This window comes from Haliotis asinina, chromosome 12 (genome assembly GCF_037392515.1).
Source record: "Haliotis asinina isolate JCU_RB_2024 chromosome 12, JCU_Hal_asi_v2, whole genome shotgun sequence".
NCBI classification, from domain to species: Eukaryota; Metazoa; Mollusca; class Gastropoda; order Lepetellida; family Haliotidae; genus Haliotis; species Haliotis asinina.
The window spans coordinates 35,798,580-35,818,888 of record NC_090291.1 but is presented as its reverse complement, the minus strand read 5'-3'; the positions used below and the strand labels follow the sequence as shown (position 1 = coordinate 35,818,888).

Below are 20,309 nucleotides of genomic sequence, written 5' to 3'. Positions count from 1 at the left end.
CCAGTGATGCCTGTGTTTGTCTAAGACTTAATAATTAACCATATTCCAGCTATATAACTACAGTTTATAAATCATACAACTGGACATGGCAATGAAGTGGTTAATATCACGAGCATCATCATACACAGATGGATATAATGGGTGCATCAATAGAGTCACCCATCCTGACCACTTGCGTTGTAATGACGGGCCTACTTTTGACATCCTCACGAAGACAGGAACGAATTTCCACCCAAAGTATCCTCACTTGTATATATTGGCACAATAAATAACAGAAGTGTCTTATCAGGTGATGTATTTTATTTCCATGTAGCTAGTAATAATGTCCACAACAGTACAGTGACTGTGTTGGAATATGATTCAGTATAGATACAGCAGCTTTAAAAAATACCCAAAACTGGATATACACACAACCAGAGGAATATGTTGTGGGTTATGGATACTTAAGTGCGAAAAACTTGATGTTTAGTAAGTGTAAAGAAATTTCAGATGTCTATTGTTTGTTTTGTTTTGTTTTGTTTTTAAAAATTTGTTTATGTTGTCACAATAGCAGCGTTACTTCACAACTTGCAGGTTAATCTGTAACAAGTATGATTCTTTTGTAACAAACACTGAGTTCAGAATTATGACAATAGTGTTTCAGAATGCATTTTTATTATTTGTTTTAACAAATGTTTGTTACTATATTTTGGGAGTGATCTCAACCAATTAGACACTAAGGAGTTGGTCAGGCCGTTGTATATATAAACATACATGTAGTACAGACATTGTACACCAAAGTTGCTGCATAGAATACTCAAGCTACAGGTTGTACTACACAATCATAATGAGACAGTTATTTTGATTAAATTCTGACATGAACAAGAATGATATGTTCAATGAGACATTGTAACTTTATTTTTGGAATAAAGTGTCAAGAAACAGAACAATAAAATAGGACATGGATGTGTATTTGATAACTCTGGATCAGGTTATATACTCATAGAAACTAATAAGGGAACACATGAAAATACAAGGGGTCCTTTGTGCTTTCATGTGTTTCCTTGTCTCCATGGTTATTGTGAGTGAGGGAGTTTTAGTTTTACGTCGCTTTAGCAATATTCCAGCAATATCACGGCAGGGGACACCAGAAATAGACTTCACACATTGTGCCCATGGGGGGAACCAAACCCGGGTCTTCAGCATGACAAGCAAACGCCTTAACCACTAGGCTACCCCACCGCCTCTCCATGGTTATAAGTTTCCTTTTTAGATACATATTCAGTACTGATTTATGACAAACAGTATATTATTAAAACAAAATTGAGGACCCCTAATTGTTTCATAACTAAAGTTATTTTGACAACATAGCAGATTGATCACAGATAAATGAGAGAACCAGGTGGGAATTTTCCTGTTTTGAGTAGTATATATTGCTTATAACAAGGTCATGTTGTACACCAATGGCTGTTGATTATACTATGGTAGTATGGACACTATGGCCTCTTGGACACAAACAGTATTTTGTATTGGTCAATATCATCCTGGCATGGAAGTGTATACTTGCTGTATCATGCACAAAATTCAGGACAAAGGAAAAGGAAATTATTTAAAAATGCAGTTACCTTTGTTGAGAAAAGCCTGAAACATCATGCTATATTGAATGATAAAACAGTACCCAGGTTTTCTGTGATTCTTATGAGAAATGATTTAGCATGTTGTTTCGAACAGGTAAAGAATGATTTGAGGCATTTTAAAGTCAAAGTGACATAATTTAAAGAAAAATATCAATTCCTTCTAAAAATGTCCACTCTGAATATCCACATGCATAGAGGATGCATTGCAACAGCCATGGACAACGCTGACGATATTTCAATAGAGTCTGGCCAAAGGGAAGTAACTCCAAAACCAACTGTTCAAGGCAGAAATTAATGCAAATAGAAAGTTATTTAATTTCTATAAAAACTGCCATGTAACACCATGCAAAACATGCATCTCTCCTGAAGGATACTATTATTATACAATAAATGCATAGATGAAGTACTGACTGATGATCAGTGGAAATATACACTGTTATTCCTGTACTGCTTTAGAGCAGTTGTCAGGAAAGTAGCATCACAAATGTGGAAGGCAGGTGAAATGTATTCAAGTGTGATAACGTGCAACAGCTACAACATGCAGAGTGGTAGAGTGTGTTCAGTGACTAATGACAACTCAATACCCACTAAAACAAATTACAAGAACAAAAAACAAGTTACAAGAACAAATAAAAACCTGGGTCCAGATCTACAAGTGGTTGTAAAGTTATGTCGGAACTACATAATTAATCATTAGGTTAGGAATGCTGTAGCGCTCAGAATGCTTTCAGTATCAGGACCCAACTTTCTTCAAATATTTAACTTCAGTTTGAAGTATAAAGCCAATGTATAGAACAGGGTCCCGATTCACAAAACTTTCCTAATGCTATGACATTCATTAGCGTATGGTAAACTATCGAGTTAAGACAGGTTGTAACATTATGAACAATTTGTGAATCGGAACCCAGATTTTACTGACACATATACACTTGGACTATGTTCTGCTTTAAATGCTATATTTGATTCCAGATAATTTCAGAAATAATTCAGTATTCATGGAACTGTTTAAAAACATTGGTTTAAATTGAGTTCCAGAATACCAGTCATGACTGACACATGACCAGAAACCAGCATGAGTAACCAGTGCCAGAAGGAATATACATGGACACCAGTCATTTGGCAATGTTTTGTCAACAGATGAGTGTATATCCACGACAGCGACCATAGTGTTAAAGAAGTCTACCCAACACCAGGCTCTAGGCAACAGAGCGAGCGAAACAAACGAAATGAAATGAGAACAGACAACCAACAACCAATCAGATTACAGTAGCTGAAACACTCATATCATAGATTGTACTTTCCCAGTTTGGGTTGACTAATGTTGCACTCAGCAATACACCAGTTGTTTGACAACAAATTGCAAATAATTGAGTTGGGAAAGGTCTGAAGTTGATGTCAAGAGCACCAATCCATGTTGTCCAGGGCATCACATGGTTGCCATGCCAGTGAGCTGTCTCTTCTGACAGGAGTGAGTGAGTATGGTTTTGTGCCACTTTTAACAATATGTCAGCAATATCACAGCAGGGACACCAGAAATGGGCTTCACACATTGCACCCATGTGGGGAATTGAACCCAGGTCTTCAGTATGATAAGTAGATGCCTTAACCACCAGACTACCCAACCACCCCAATCCTGACAGGAAATCTCCATGGTGATATACAGACGGTTAAAATAAGCAACACTACAGCATATCTTTGTCTAGCCCTGGAATACAGAACTTCAGGATGAGGCAATTCAAACAGGCAAAACTCATGCCTCAAATGTTTACAAATGGACTCATGCATGGCTGTAACAAGGAATCTGATTGGTTGTTGACTAAACCAAAGTGAACCAAACTGGATAGGGTAAAGTTCTAACTGACAGTGACATAATGGGGCACATTGCCCTGGATGTTGGTGAAAGTGAACCAGTTATGTGGGACAATGCAGCACTGAATCGATACAGGATCGCTGTAGTCACACTTGACAACACCTCACCTTCCTTCTTCTGTATCCATACAGAAAAAACAATAAAACTGGCCTCGGAGCAGTGACACATTTATAGAAAGCAAAGTGAAAATGTCAATTTGTTTGTGGATTAATTTGTGAAAATGTTTGAAAATATTTATCATCTCATAAATCATCTATTCACGATCTATTGACAATTCAACTCTATATATGATTCCTTTGAAATAACTGTACTGAATTGTTTGACTACAGTCTGGGTCAAAAACAGCTGAACCTGTAATGACTTGAGAATTCAAGGCATCTGAAGGGGTGTGGTCTTGCGGTGCAGGACCGGGTTTGGGAGAAGCATGAGAAACCATGCCAGCCACCATCTTCACCCTGACTGACGTGATTTCTCCTCCTTTTATAGTTGTGTGCAACATCAACATTTGTAGCTCAGTTCAGAACAATCTGACCCAGTCTGCAGCCTTTGGCCTCAAAAAATATGTACAAGGCAATATGCTCGTCATATTTACATAATGTTTACGATTTCCATCACTGATCTTATTATATAATCATAAGTGTCAATATTACTACACATTGTGTGTGAGTGAGTGAATTTCATGTCACTCTTAGCAATATTCCAGCAATATCAGGGCAGGGATACCATACATGGGCAACTGAACCTGGGTCTTCGGTATGACGAGCGAATGCTTTAACCACTAGGCTACCCCACTGCCCCACAAGTTGTTCGTAATTTTGATAGCTTAACAATTCAAACTTGAACATTTTGAGTTTCAAAATGGTGTTAACACATACGTGAATAAAAATTTAATACAGAATGTATTGCCATTAAATAGTTATAATTTACTTCTTTCACTTTTAAAACCTGTTATCAGAGTAACTTTTGACATCAAATATTACACACACAAGTAAATGTACACAAAAGAAGGGAGATAACTCTACCATTTCTGATTACCAGAGACACTTGCTGTCCGTTATGCCATGGGTGATTTACTTATACGAGAAAGCACCTTGATGTTATGATTAGTTTGTAACATAAGAATATAAACAAACAACATAAATGAAATGAAAATAAAGAAGAAAACAGAACAAAGTGTGGATTGAGGAAGTCAATGATACAGCAGTGATATATAACGTACATGATATGTTGATTGCAATAGGATGAACTAAACAACTAAAATTCCAGTATGACTAAATATACACATATAAACAAAATGTACATATCTCATCATGTATGGCTTGTAACCATGCTATATACTGGGCGAATGAACAGTCTGCAAAATGAACTTGAAGAGTTAGATAGTATTGAAGTCTGTAGGTTTACATCAACAGACCTAAAACATGACATTTCATATTATTGTTCCAGCTAAAGAATTCCAAAACTTTGGAATTTGTCAACTATTTTCCTTTTTTGCTAAGTTGTCGTGACAACGGCGTCCTTGACATTTGTCCTGGTGTTCGTGACGAAGTAGGTGTCCCTGGCTTGCCATTGGCAACTGGCGTGCTGGTCTTCCCGAGGGCAGACGTGAGTTTTCCAGGGGTGGATTTTCCTGGTGTATGAGTGAGAGGGGAAGATGGAGTGCTCCTCGGACTGGATTGAGGTGAGGAAAGTCCATTCTGTAATGGGGAGGACAGGTAGTGGTCAAAAGGCCAACAGATTAGTTGGAACAAGTGAGATAATGAAAAACAAATGTGGGGTTAATATTAGGATTCTTACTCATTTGAATCTTTGATGTGTTCGTCTTCGCTTCTGCAATAAGACAAGATTACCTTTCAGCTGAAGCCAGTCATAAAAACTGTTGTGTAGTGTTGCAGCCATTCATCCCAAGTTAATCTAATGGGGAAACATAGCCTAAGCAAATCAGTGCCAACCAACTAACATATTCTGAACCTTTTGAAGCACCATATCTACAGAATCTTTAGCCAAGTCCCCACTCCCGACACATACAGTAAGTTAACCTTGATAATACAGACACATCATTTTGTCTGGATTAAAGTAACAGAGTGGGAAACAGCTGTGCTGTGTTCCTAAACAGGTAGAAATCTGGAAGAAAACGTGACTAAACCATATCTGGAGTCTGGGACAAAGCATGTAATAGTTAATTTGTCACACAACCCTACTGAAACTATGAAAAAATTAACTTTGATACGAGAGCCTTGTAAGTATATTATCATCTCATGCTGATATATTTGATATCAGTAGACACTTGGGTGAGATTCTCTATATCTTCTGATTGATTGAAGCATTCAGAAACTGTAGCACTGACTTAGCAGAATTCAGAGTTAGTGTCTCTGTTTGCTCAGAAAAGAGTTCTCTTCTTGTTGCTTAATGAGTGTACCTAGCCAGTTAGAAACATTTCAGATGATCAAATCTGTCACATTTGTGTACTAAATACAGCAACTTTTTGATATATTACCACAAATATGTTTTGCAACACTGTCAAATCACTGGCCACAATGACTCATGATAAAAGTACACATTTGATCTTCATATCATGTGATTGCTAGTGTTGAAAAGATCATTCAAGTTCAAAGAAGTTCAAGAAATATGGAAAATAAGGAACTAAGAGAGAAGTTCCTATCCATACCACGTACTACAGAGCTAAGCGGGGTCTCTTCACCTCATTATAGTCTGTGTTTGACTCGATCCTCTTGGAGGCAGCACCAAGCTCCACAGACCGTACCCGCTGTGCAAAGTTCAGACTGCATGTGGTCTCGCTGACATTGCGTTCCACAGGCGCCACCTGGACGATCATGAGGGTCTTGCTGTCACCACCTGTAACCAACATGTCTTAGCATTAGAAGGAGCCCACACACAAGTTCAATGTACATGAATTATTCTTGACTAAGCAATTACCGTGATGGGTATAGGCCCATCTTTGCGCACTAGCCCACCCCATATTTTGTCTAGCTGAGTAGATTTTGGCTTCACATAGTTTTAAGCATACCCATAATTTGTAAAGGGCATCTTCATGAACAGTTGGAACTAAGCACCACAAATGGATGTATGAAATTTTAGGTCTTTCATCAGCAAACAGTCACTAGGCTACCCCAACACCTGCATCTCTTATGAACAGAGCACATATACAGTGTGTTATGGAGTGAGTTTGTGAGTTGAGTTTTATGCCGCACTCATCAATATTCCAGCCATATGGTGGTAGTCTGTAAATAATCAAGTCTGGACCAGACAATCAAGTGATCAGCAGCATGAACACCATGCTGGGAACTGGGGATCTGGGACCTGATGACATATGTCAACGAAGTCAGCGAGTCTGACCACCTCATCCCGTTATTCGCCTCTTACGACAAGCATAGTCACCTTTCATGGCATGCAAAGGTTGCTGAAGGCCTATTCTACCCCAGGACCTTCACGGGTCACAGTGTGTAATGGTAGAGTGGTGATAGTCTGCAGCCACCACAAAGTAACACCTCTTTGAACATAGCGATTTTTCTGGGTTACATCTTCTTGTTTTATTCCGGACTATATTTTGGGGCATGTTCTAGCACCATCATCAGGTAGGACTGAACCGAAATGTTGTCATTAAAGAATAAAACATGAAGCTGATCACATAGAATCCTCCAAAATGCCAATCAAGCATCTAGTGCTTCTTTGTTGTATCTCATGCAAAATGTTAGGACATGCATACTCACTTTTAATGGTTGTTTTGTTCATGCTTCATCTGCAGCTTTTGTTACCATTTGACCATTCAGTGTAAGAGAGTAGGGATGTTTTGGTGTTTTTTTGGTGTTTTTTTTGTTTTTATTTTAATAATATTATTTTTCCATTACATACAGTAGTTAATAGTTTCAAGTTGTGAGTGACTCTCATTTGGTGCCACTTTTATCAATATTCCAGCAATATCATGGTAAAGGACACCACCAGTAAGCTTCACACATTGTAGCCATGTGGGACCAACTTAAGAAAGATAAAAACTAATTACATAGAAAAATGATTATTGTTCGAATCATATGAAATGGTTATGAAATATAGCTATTTTTAAGTGCAAATTGTTTGTTTGTTTTTGTTGCAGCATTTCTTGTAAAAGTGTTATTAGTTAACAATAACTTTGCTTTGCTCCAAGAGTAAATAAATGGGCAAGACTTACTTGAGATTTTGATCTCATTAAAATTATGAAAGCAGGAAACATAAAGAAATGAACAGAAAAACAAAAATCAAGGTTTGTCCGAAATCTTGACAAAACATTTTGAATCAGTCAAATGAACCATGAACAAAGCTGTTCGTTACTCTCTGCTGGTCCTAGTGAGCATGCATGTCTTACCTAGCAGGGTGCCCACCATCTTACCCAGTGAGTCCTGCAGGAGGTACGTCAGCCGCGAGTTGCGATAAGGAACATGGTTCTGCTTGCTGCGCAGAGCATGGATGACATCCCCCAGACAGGACAGCGACTTGTTGATGTTCTGGGCTTCCTTGAGACGCGCTCCATCTGCTCCGGATTTGCTGACCCGCTCCGACCCGGCCAGGTCAACTAGGTTTAGCTTCCCTGGGGAAGGAAAGAGAGACGTGAGCTGGAAGATAGTGTAACCATGTGCTCAAGACACGTGCACTTACTGAAAAACACTGTAGAACTTTAATGTGTCAACCATTGCAAGAATGTTGACTGAGTGTGGCAGGAGTGGAGACTGAGTGTAGGATGAATATTGACTGAGTGTGGCAAGAGTGGAGAAAAAGCTTGGTGGATCCATACACACGTGTACCATATTCAGTCATCAACTGATGCATGTGTTGTATCTTGGATAACTCAAAGTAATTAGGCATGTCCATTCAACTTGTGTTATTGATCGTGGCAATGTGATAATAGTCATTAACAGGGGAGATAACTAGCCAAAGCCTTTATCATTTACCATCAAAGAAAACTGGATGACTGCATGTCCAAAAAATCTCAACAGTGTGGATCAACTGATTATAAACTTTTCTCAACTTGAAAAGGGAGGTAACTGAGTTTCCCTGTGTTGCCTCATTCTAGCATGTTATGTTGATATTCTACATACCCACAGTCTTGGTGTTGGTGGTCTTGTTGACCCCGGTGATGGTGACACACAACAGAGCATGAGATCTAGAGGAGTGTTCATTCATGTTGGTGGTTGCTGTGGCACGGTTTCTCTGACCCATGGCGAACACCTACAAGAGATCAGATAGTCTATTTACCAACAGGGTGATTGGAAACAGTCAGGCTGAGGTTGATGTGGGGAGGGGTGTGGTGTGGCATGATTCCTCTGGCCCATGGCAAATACCTGCATGAGAACAGATAGTCTATTCGTCAACAGGGTGGATGGATACAGTCAACAAGATAGCTGACAAGACAGTGTATGCTGTGGTAGTGATAAAAATTATGAATACAGATTAAATAATAACAAGGAAGTCTCATACGGCTTGGTTACATAGTTTAGGGATTTTAGAAATATTTGGATGATGGCTGTCCTGAGTTAGACACTATAACATTAGCTTGAGATGGATTGGCACTGGCAGCAGTGACTCATGTTAACTCCTACCACCACCAGGCAATACCTATGGCAGTCGTAGTAGTAATCTACGAGTGTTTGATCAAATCATGGGCTCAAGAAAGCACAGTACTACAAGTTGTCTCCCTACTGACTCACCTTGTTGACATCCTTGACTGTGTCCACTTGGTAGTGTGTAAGACCTGGAACATGGAAGCCTCCGTCTGGGTTCATCTTCACCTCCAGCTTGGTGCTATTATCATTGTTCAGCAGATCCCTGAACATTGAGTGAGTGAGTTAGTTTTATGCCACATTTAGTGATATTCAAGCAACAGAACACCAGAAATAGGCTTCACACATTTGACAACATAGAACAAACTTAATGGATAACAACTTCTTTCCTTCACGAGAGCAATGTTTCGGTACAGATTACTGTACCGCTGTCAAGTATCATGGTACAATGGTACAACAACCTGTACCGAAATGTCGTTCTCATGAATGAAGTTGTTATCCATAAAGTTTGTTCTATATTCTAACATGCCACTCAAAGAAGTCATACATTTTATCCATTGGGGAATCACCATTAGACTACATCCACTCCAAATCCATGAAGCAACATATCCATCACATACAGGCTTGGATGTCTGCGTACAGTCATAACACTGTGTCAAGATTTCAATATGGGGATCCTTTCACAGAGCAAGCTCTACAAAAGATAACCTTAACTCCCATCCTTTAACATTGCACTAAGGTGATTACCTTCGTGCTTTGTTAAAGGAGGACCAGACTGGACAAAACCATATCCTCAATACTTTCAAGAAATGTTCTAAAGGTTGTCTGAACTGTGAGTCAGTCAGTTTGATAACGAACAAAAGCCTAAAGTGATGCACTTCTTTGACATTTACCCATCAACATAGTATGGTGCAGAGAAGCCCAGAAATCAGGTAACCAAGCCCAATCTGGAATTCTCAGCTATTATTACTAATTTAGCCTAATGGAAGCAGCTCAGAACTGCTAGAACTGAGGTGTGTTCAGAATCGCAAGCACACATGAACACCTGCGACTGCTCGACCCTGAACGTCTGTGCTTGGACGAGTATCCGCGAACCATCCTCACAGCTGCCTCGCCAACTGGTTAGCATCCTGACAAAGGGGCAAGGAATAGCCAAGAAATGTTATGTAAACAATAAAGAGGAAGTTGACATCAGTAACATTTTGTTTTATATATGTTTAATGTCATTCGTCACCACTTGCCCCTTTCTGTAACCTCCAACAAGAAGATGAAAAGGTGTTCAGGTTCACCAGGAATAACACAATTTGATTATGAATGGTTTGATGTAACCAGGAGTTCGCATCCGTACAGGACCCATGCGAGACCTCATGGGAGGTAACCGCATGGGCGCACATGGTTCTGAACATGCCTCTGATCCTTGCATACCCAAGGGACAGAACTCTAACCTGAGGTTCTCATTGTAGATCTCAACCACACTGACAGTGATGGTAAACTGCCAGTCTCGCCCCTTCTCACTTGTCTCCCGGAACAGTTCCTGCAGCGCCCTCTGGTTGATGCCTGGATTTGATGAGGGACCCTGAACATCAACCAACAATTGCATTTAAACAACTTTTTGATGAAATGAACATGGGCAAGATCATATCGACAGATAGTAAAGACTTTCACACCAAATCCCAGGATGGCCATACAGTATTCATACTTGAAACATGGAAAACATCTGTAGCTTGATTTTTGTACTAGGAAATGAGAAGTTAGGCTTGGACAATTACTTTTTTTCTGATTTTCAAAACTAATGGCCCAATTTCCACATATTAACTTTATATGACATGTAGCATAAAAAATGTTGAGTTTTGACCAGATAATCCAGAGGTTGATATTGTGAGCGGGATTTACAGTGGGTGACAGTGACATGCAATCATCAAATTGAGTGACATGCACCAACAGATTTTCAGGCTGGCCAGGTTACAGGGGACCAATTCCAACCAAGATTCACCATGACAAATAAAGTAAGGCTGCCTTAATCTGAACAGTGCAATTTTTTCATAAGAACAAAATTATAACACAATTTTTTTTTGTTCACAACAAACTTAGGTTACTGGGGACCAATTTCAGCCAGTATTCACAACAAATATATAAACAGTACCTCCATTGTGTATGTCTTTCCAGATCCTGTTTGACCATAGGCGAAGATGCAGACATTGAAGCCATCAATACAGCTAGTGACCAGAGCCTTCACCTCCTCAAACACCTACAACATCATCAACCTCAACATCACACATAATAGGATCGTATTTGAGACCTGTCTCTCACAGAAATGCTTGATCAGTTTACTTGTGTTACCATATCCGGTATTGTCCTTTGTGGGAAGAATAAAATCTAGTGTTGACATATGTGGAACTGGAGTCAAAGTTTAAAGACTCATAATTCAAGCATGATAATGAGTTACGTGTCTCACCTCTATCTGTGTGCTGGTGTCGGTGAATACCCGATCCACCTCAAATGTCTGACACCTCCCTTTGTTGTCGACGTAGACGAGTCCATCATCGTCACGATCATATGTGACAACAACATTACTCTGTTGTCCATCCTCCTTAATGCAGGGTCGTACTCGGCAGAACACTCGTATGTTGCCTGTCATGAACATAAAGTTGTCATTGTAATGAAGTGGTACAAGAACAATTGTGTGACTTGTACTAAAACACATCTCTAGATGTCATTAACAACAGCTTATTTATTTCAGAAAAAAGCAACAGGATTTTACTTTAAGTTGGAGTTCCACTACAACGAATACAAGCTAAAATACTGGGTCTACCTTTGAGCTCAACCAGCTCATTGTGGTATTTCTTCCGTAGCGACATCTCTCGATGGTACTTCTTGACCAGCTCCTTGTTGTGCTCACTCACTGCCTCAATCGCCTTCACCATCTGCAACATACCGTCATCATAGAAACATGAGTTGACTTCAACTTAACCAACACTGATTTGGAAACATACTGGTGCTCCTGGGTCACAATGTATTATTCAATCTGAGAAGCCACTGCCAAAGTGGACATTATCCATTCCACTCACACAACCATTGCTGCCACAAAACAAAACCAGTCAGAAATGATCCAATTTCTCACCTCCGTCTTCAGCAGGGCAACTGTCTGTGTCAGCATTGTCGGGAACTGTTTGGTCAGTTTTTGGAGCTGGATGTATCCAACCATCACATCATCAAATGAAGACTGCACTGCTACCAGCTTCTCACACATGCCGAGACATTTGGCACGGAGATTGGCCATCTCTGCCTCTGTCTCTTCCCTGGCGGTCTGGACAGCGAGCTGCTTCTCTGCCTCCATCTCACTGAGCCTCTCTTCCATACACACTTGCAGCTCATGGTTCTTACTTTGGTGACTTGCAAGCTGGAAGTGGGAAATGGTTTGATAGAGTAACATACATATTACGCATAGTGCTCTAAGATTAATGCTTTTTAGCCTGGGATCCTTGAAGGTCCAGGGTAGAATAGGCTTTCAGCAACCCATGCCTGCCATAAAAGGCACCTATGCTTGTCGCAAGAGGCGACTAACGGGATCGGGTGGTCAGGCTTGCTGACTTGGTTGGCACATGTCATTGGTTCCCAGTTGCACAGATCGATGCTCATGCTGGTGATCACTGGATTGTCTGGTTGAGACTTGATTATCTATACTGCTGCAATATAGCTGGAATATTGCTGAGTGTGGCGTAAATACAAACTCACTCACTCACTCACTCACTCTTTTAGCCTGGATGTAGTATCAGAAAAGAGAACTACAAGAACGGTCTTCAAACATTGCAGGGATATAGCCATTGGGCTACCTCGCCACCCAAATTATGGTAAGATTTGCATTTGTGACGTTTAATCAAGGATAATGGTGTAGTATCATACTGAGACATAGATGAAAACCTGTAATGTGTTTTACATCTTCAGATAGTCTGGGCTAGATAATGTATGCTTATTAAACAGAGAATATTATGCCTCATCCCCATCTGGTTCAACATGTTGAAATCTCATTCTCTATGGATTTCTTTGTTTGGTCTTAAACAAAGCACTCAGCACCATGACAGCAGACCAGACAAACCAATGATTGACATCATGAGCATTAATAAGCACTACTGGAATATGATGACATGCAGTCAACCACGTAAACCTGACCAGCCGAAACTTCTTGCTGGAAACAATTCTAACCTGTACCTCCTTGGGATATCCTCTAACAGACAACAAATATTGGACATCAACACCAGATTTCGCTGTGTGGACAAGGTAAAATAATAGTCAACATTACATAAGGAGCAATAAAAATCAGTGATGACACCAGGTGTTACTCAGACATCTGCAAGAGCCTTACCTGATGTAGAAGCTCTTCCTTCTCCTGGCGTAGTTCTGTTGTCACCTGTCCCTGTGCCACTGTCTGCTGTTGCAGTTGCTGCACCTTGTTCTGCAGCTGGGAGTTGTGGTCCTCTTTGTCTCGCAGCGTCTGCTTCAACGTATCTGACTCCACCTCCACTTGCACACGCTCAATTTGATGCATTACCTGTAGCAGGCAGGTGGAGCTTAATGAAGGTAACATATGAGATACAAGACATGAAACAGAAGATACAAGATACATAACAGAAGATACAAGGCACATAGTAGAAGAATAATAATAGAATAATAGAAGATATAAGATACATACATGATACAAAAAATAACAATAATCAGTTAACGGGTAAAGAATACAACATAAGACCTTAAGGGCAATTCTTCCAACATGTAACATGGACAGAGTATGTACAGGAAGTGGGGGGAGGGGGGGAAGAGAAGATAACTAACTGCATTTCCAGAATGAGACATCAGATATGTGTCACATCGAAGAATGACAATGTGCATGCAGGTGCTTGAGATGTCTCAGTTTGTTATGCATACCAAACTCAGACACCACAGAGCTGAGTCATATAGTAGTGAGTCCGATATTTCGGTAACACATGATCAGGTGAATGATAAGACCAAGGAGCCGGCTGCTTGACGAAGGTGGGACAAATGGGTTTGCCACAGCTGTATAAAGTCCAGGGACTCTTTTCACGAAGCAACCTTTACTAAAGTTACCATTAACGCCCATTCATTGGGCTAAGGTAACTATAGTTACTTACGATCACTATAGTGCTTCGTGAAAGGGGCCCCCGGACCCATATTCTTGTAACATTCATTGCCCTAAGAATTCTTAACTTTGATCGTAGCCAATGTCTTAAGAATGGGCTCATGAAGTTTGTCGTGCTACAAACGTTTCGAGAATAGCAAGTCTGATATTTTCCATCGCAGTCTATGTCATGGGAGCTGGAGACAATCATTCTGGTCAGTTAAACCAGGGGTTGACAACATGAGCAATCATTATACGTGTGGGAAAACCTTACAATCATCTTCCTATCATTTCATCCATGTCTTACAACCCATTTGGCCGATTTCACACTCACCTCTGGTTCCCGTGCTTGTAGCGCCACCATTTCTGCCTTCAGCTCTCTCAGTTGCCGTGACAACGCCTGGCTTTCCGTTGATAGTTTCATGAGAGATGATCGATGTTTGATCTCTGTATCCCGTTGTTGAGCCTCTTTCTGATCCAGTGTCTCTTGCAGCAGAGACACTTCGGTCCGGAGGGTGTCATTTTCTTCCTGCAGCAACTATAAAACAGAGATTAGATTGTATATCATTTAATAGCAATGTGAGCCTGTCATTACAGAACATTTAGAACATTTTGTGAGGAGTAACGGGGCTTATCTTTGTGAATGTAATTGTTGCACTTATGTAGCATGATTGTGTATACATGAGACTGATTTTGCACTAGTGTGGACAAAGCCAGTTTGGCAATGCCAGCCTTCAGATATCACTGAAAGTGTAGCATTGTTACCTCTCTGTTCTTTGTTTTCTGACATTTATGTCAAGCATCAGACAGTTTATCAAAACTGAGTGAGTTCAGTTTTACGCCACATTCAGCAATATTCCAGATATATGGAGTTGAACACAAATGCAGTCTCTCAATGTCTTTGGATATGATGACCATAAACCACAGAATATCCCTCTCAAAATGAAACCAGAAAAATGATCAATATGAATGCGAAAATATTTCAGTCAAAATGAAAACAATACATTTACTACATTCATGTTACTGACATACCTGGTACAGAAATAACAAAACAAATACCAAAATTCTTTGAATCTCGGTTTGCAACCAATGACATTCTTATCTTGGCTTGACAAAGGGATGTAATGTTCAGCAAACTGTGGAATCTAACACCAATGCACTACCCTTGCTTCCAGCTAAAACTTGCTTGAACTACACTTTATGAAAAAGTTGTTTTTCAAACATCAGCCATACAACTAGTCATGCAATTTCTAAATTCAAATCATTTGCATATTCGGTACTTTCTTTGATATTTAATATCAATCACAATCTTTCACAAGTTTAATAAAAATGGTATTTCATGGAAGTGAGTTTAGTATTCTGTTTATTACTCAAGAAACATAAATTGATGAAAACTGCCAATACTGTGATGACTTTCATGTCAGTTTTCCATGAGTCGAGAGAGGTCTACAAGAGAGATATCATTATGATGTCATATTTGTAACCATTATGACATGTCTAGTGGCACTGCACTATTGTAACATTGCCATACAATTATTACATTTCAGTGTCATCTTCCACTGGCGATTAAGAAAACAAAAATGAAATTAAAGAAGTCATGATGATGAATAAATTGAACAAAACCTTTTTCATCTATAAACTGAACTTAAAAATTTTGCTAAAGTTATCTCCCTTGACCTACAATCCACACAACTGTTAAGCCTAGACACCTTTCACAGATTTTTTTGCATCGTGAAAAAACATACATATCCAATACCTTCCTTGACATTTTATAAAAAATGATATTGGCAAAACAAATAGGGGATAAGAGGAAAAAAAAACACATTTTATCTTAGGTGTATGACCATCACAGGATTACAAAACACTTTAAGACAGTTAGGATGCAGGGTACTGATTCACAACATGGCTGAGGTCTTAGGACCTACACAAAACTTCATTATCATCATCATATGAATATCATATCAAAGCAATTTGTAGATTCGAGTCCTGGCAACAACTAATGGCATACATGATGAAGAGTATCCACAAAACTCTACATCTTTTGTTACAGGTAAGAAGTCTTTACTTACTTGAATCTGTGTGTTGTCGGTGTTGAATGCGATGGATGATGGTCGGGCGGAGAGTTTGCGGAGTCCACTGATCTGCTTGGTGAGTTGGTTGTTTTCCGCTTGCACCTTCTCCAGCTGTTTCTCTGTGTCTGTGGTGCACAGCCCCGTGATGGAAGACTGCAAGGTGCACAATGCAGCAGTTATTGAAAAACTGTGACAAGTATGTCATAGTGAAAAATATCACTAAATGTCATTTAATTCCTGAAAATGTCCCAACCTGATCCAGTGTGCGAAATAGTTTCCAAATATTGCAAGCCATTCTGAATGTCTATGCCTGCAGCTACTAGCCCAGGAAATAACTTACTAGCCCAGGGCATACATTGTCGAAGCTCTCTTACCGCTAAGACAGTCATAAGTTAATGTTATTGCATGGCACTTATGACTATCTTAGCACTAAGAGAGCTTTGAAAATCTAGGACCAGAATTTGAATGTAGACACTAAGCAAAACATTAGAAAAAGGTAAAATAAAATCATCTTGCATGATTTAAAAGTGTATTATGAATTAACAAGTAGAATAGAGTGATATATCTAACAAAAGTTCCCCCAGCGACTCTGGACATTTATCGGCTCAACGTTTGATTTGAACTTTCACACACTGGTTTCATCACACTCTATGGATAATTTTCTACATAACTGTCTGTTTCTCTAAACCTGTATTTTAAAAGGTGTGTCATTGGAATTGGTACATTCAATATTAAGCATGCCAAATTTTCAATAGAACCATTTGATTCTTTTGTTTTTCCACATTCTGCTAACCACATGGTTTTGTTTTCCTGAATGTGTTCAACGTGATCCACTGCATCATAATATCACAGTATTCTAATGTGATGTGATATAGTCTCACATCTATTACAGGTCACAGGGAAAGATTGATTTGAGGCAAACGCTCGATAACGTTATTATTTTCCAATACAATAATTATGCTTAAGACTTTTTTAGTGTTTGAAATCTGGAATATTTTGTTGGAGCCATTATTTCTGGAAATAGGAAATCACAAATTACTTCCACATGTGAAATGATGTGATTGTATCTCTGTAAGGCCCTTAACACTATTACATAATTAACAAGCACAAGGGAAGTGATGAAACACCCAAATCAATTATAGGGCGAATGTGTGATTCAAAATTTGAATCACAATATTCTGGCATGACTAAGGGAGGCAACCCAGGAAAGTGAGTGAGTGAGTGAGTGAGTGAGTGAGTGAGTTTAGTTTTACACCGCACTCAGCAATATTCCAGCTATATGGTGGCGGTCTGTAAATAATCGAGTCTGGACCAGACAATCCAGTGATCAACAACATGAGCATCGATCTGCGCAATTGTGAACCGATGACATGCGTCAGCCATGTCAGCGAGCCTGACCACCCGATCCTGTTAGTCGCTTCTTACGACAAGCTTAGTCGCCTTTTATGGCAAGCATGCAACCCAGCAAAGAAATGTTAAGATGATTCACATGTGCCCCTTAATAGTAACTGTGGCATGAAGTGTAGCCATCAGATCATTTGATCCTGGGACAATCACAGTATGCATGTTTTGGTAACTAGTGAACATTTAAGAATATGATCTGGCATATAAACATATATTCTGAGCAATGATCTTTCGCTTAAGCAAAAGACAACATACATGCTATGTCATACCTTGGTGTTCCATTCTTAATACAAATGTAACATGTTTATGCATTGTGGGAGCTAAATGGGATGAATTTAATAAACTGCGCAGGGAAATATTCTTGCCGGATGAAATGTGTCATGTCACATGTGTTATCAATGTATAGTAACCGTTACAATCCATAGGCTCACAAGGGATATAAATATGTAGATATTTATAGGTACTAGTAATAAAAAGGGGATATTTATGTTGTGACGAAAGTCTGGGGGCAATGTCCAAAGTTAACAAAATAGCAGTGTTGACTGCAACACCTGTAACAGTGTGTGTCTGCACTACATGAAGCCGTCAAATTTAATAGGATTGTACCCATGTCCAAAAACGGCTTTCGCACATCAACATAAACTACTCAAGGCATAAACTGAATCCTCTACATGTCTTCTCTTCACACCCTGACACTGCAACCCAGTCACATAATCAACAGCATGATTTAATATCAGATACGACCACTGATTTTCATCTTAATACTGACCAGTATTGCAGGTTTTGCCAGTCATAATTTTTGAAGAATAAGAAAAAAATATTCCCTGCCAACATGGTTCTAGCTCTGACCACTGATATGATATGGTTCTAGCTCTGACCACTGATATGATATGGTTCTAGCTCTGACCACTGATATCTTATGGTTCTAGCTCTGACCACTGATATGATATGGTTCTATCTGTGACCACTGATATCTTATGGTTCTAGCTCTGACCACTGATATGATATGGTTCTAGCTCTGACCACTGATATGATATGGTTCTAGCTCTGACCACTGACATATGGTTCTAGCTCTGACCATTGATGATGATATGGTTCTAGCTCTGACCACTGATATGATATGGTTCTAGCTCTGACCATTGATGATGATATGGTTCTAGCTTTGACCACTGATATGATATGGTTCTAGCTCTGACCACTGATATCTTATGGTTCTAGCTCTGACCACTGATATGATATGGTTCTAGCTCTGACCACTGATATGATATGGTTCTAGCTCTGACCACTGACATATGGTTCTAGCTCTGACCATTGATGATGATATGGTTCTAGCTCTGACCACTGACATATGGTTCTAGCTCTGACCATTGATGATGATATGGTTCTAGCTTTGACCACTGATATGATATGGTTCTAGCTCTGACCACTGATATCTTATGGTTCTAGCTCTGACCACTGATATGATGTGGTTCTAGCTCTGACCACTGATATGATATGGTTCTAGCTCTGACCACTGATATGATATGGTTCTAGCTCTGACCACTGACATATGGTTCTAGCTCTGACCATTGATGATGATATGGTTCTAGCTCTGACCACTGACATATGGTTCTAGCTCTGACCATTGATGATGATATGGTTCTAGCTCTGACCACTGATATGATATGGTTCTAGCTGTGACCACTGATATGATATGGTTCTAGCTGTGACCACTGATATGATATGGTTCTATCTGTGACCACTGATATGATATGGTTCTAGCTCTGACCATTGATTCCAAGATGGTTCTATCTGCAACCATTGGAGTGGATTTGGTTTTAGCTCTGACCACTGATATGATATGGTTCTAGCTGTGACCACTGACATGATATGGTTCTAGCTCTGACCACTGATATGATATGGTTCTAGCTGTCACCATTGATGATATGGTTCTAGCTCTGACCACTGACATATGGTTCTAGCTCTGACCATTGATGATGATATGGTTCTAGCTCTGACCACTGATATGATATGGTTCTAGCTCTGACCACTGATATGATATGGTTCTAGCTGTGACCATTGATTCCAAGATGGTTCTATCTGCAACCATTGGAGTGGATTTGGTTCTAGCTGTGACCACTGGTGATTTGCTTCTAGTCTTGACCACTGATGTTGATATGGTTCAAACTGTGACCATTGATGGTGATATGATTCTAGCTGTGACCATTAATGCCAATATGTCTCTAGCTGTGACGAGTGATGGTAATATGGTTCTAGCTCTGACCACAGAGGGTGATTTGGTTCTAGCTTTGACCATTGAATTTGATATGGTTCTAGCTGTGTCCATTGATGTTGATATGGCTTTAGCAGTGACGATTTATGTTGACATGGTCCTATGATTTTTTATGCAGATGTGGTTTAGCATTGATGAACACATGGGTCCAGCCATGATTACGAAACCCAACATAGCTCCAGTCATGGAGACGTGGGGTAGTCAGGCGGTTACAGAATTCGCTCTTCACACTGAAGCCTTGGGCTCAATTTCATTTATGAGACACTGAGTGAAGCTGGTTTCTGGTGTCTCCTGCTGTGATACTGCTACAATATTTCCTATAACAGCATAAAACCCAACTCACTCACTCATTCAAGTCATGGATATTGACATGGTTCCAGCCATGGTTATTG

The 20,309-nt window shown here is 39.7% G+C and overlaps 1 protein-coding gene across 3 annotated transcripts in view; it reads right to left on the bottom strand.

Moving 5' to 3' along the window:
• Positions 1–285: 285 nt before the first annotated feature.
• The window catches only part of LOC137258330 (kinesin-like protein KIFC3), a 76,830-nt gene continuing 56,806 nt past the window's right edge, over positions 286–20,309 (bottom strand). For 2 of the 3 annotated variants that reach the window (XM_067795966.1, XM_067795967.1), the window contains 13 exons: positions 16,239–16,394; positions 14,504–14,707; positions 13,402–13,587; positions 12,160–12,438; positions 11,851–11,962; positions 11,494–11,669; positions 11,182–11,286; positions 10,484–10,614; positions 9,186–9,303; positions 8,577–8,706; positions 7,871–8,068; positions 6,188–6,342; positions 286–5,183 (listed from right to left, as the gene is read on the bottom strand). In XM_067795966.1, coding sequence (XP_067652067.1) covers positions 4,965–5,183; positions 6,188–6,342; positions 7,871–8,068; positions 8,577–8,706; positions 9,186–9,303; positions 10,484–10,614; positions 11,182–11,286; positions 11,494–11,669; positions 11,851–11,962; positions 12,160–12,438; positions 13,402–13,587; positions 14,504–14,707; positions 16,239–16,394 — 2,169 coding nt within the window. In that variant the 3' untranslated portion in view covers positions 286–4,964. Of the gene's footprint in view, positions 5,317–6,187; positions 6,343–7,870; positions 8,069–8,576; positions 8,707–9,185; positions 9,304–10,483; positions 10,615–11,181; positions 11,287–11,493; positions 11,670–11,850; positions 11,963–12,159; positions 12,439–13,401; positions 13,588–14,503; positions 14,708–16,238; positions 16,395–20,309 lie in introns of all 3 variants that reach the window. The other variant, XM_067795968.1, reaches the window with a different exon arrangement.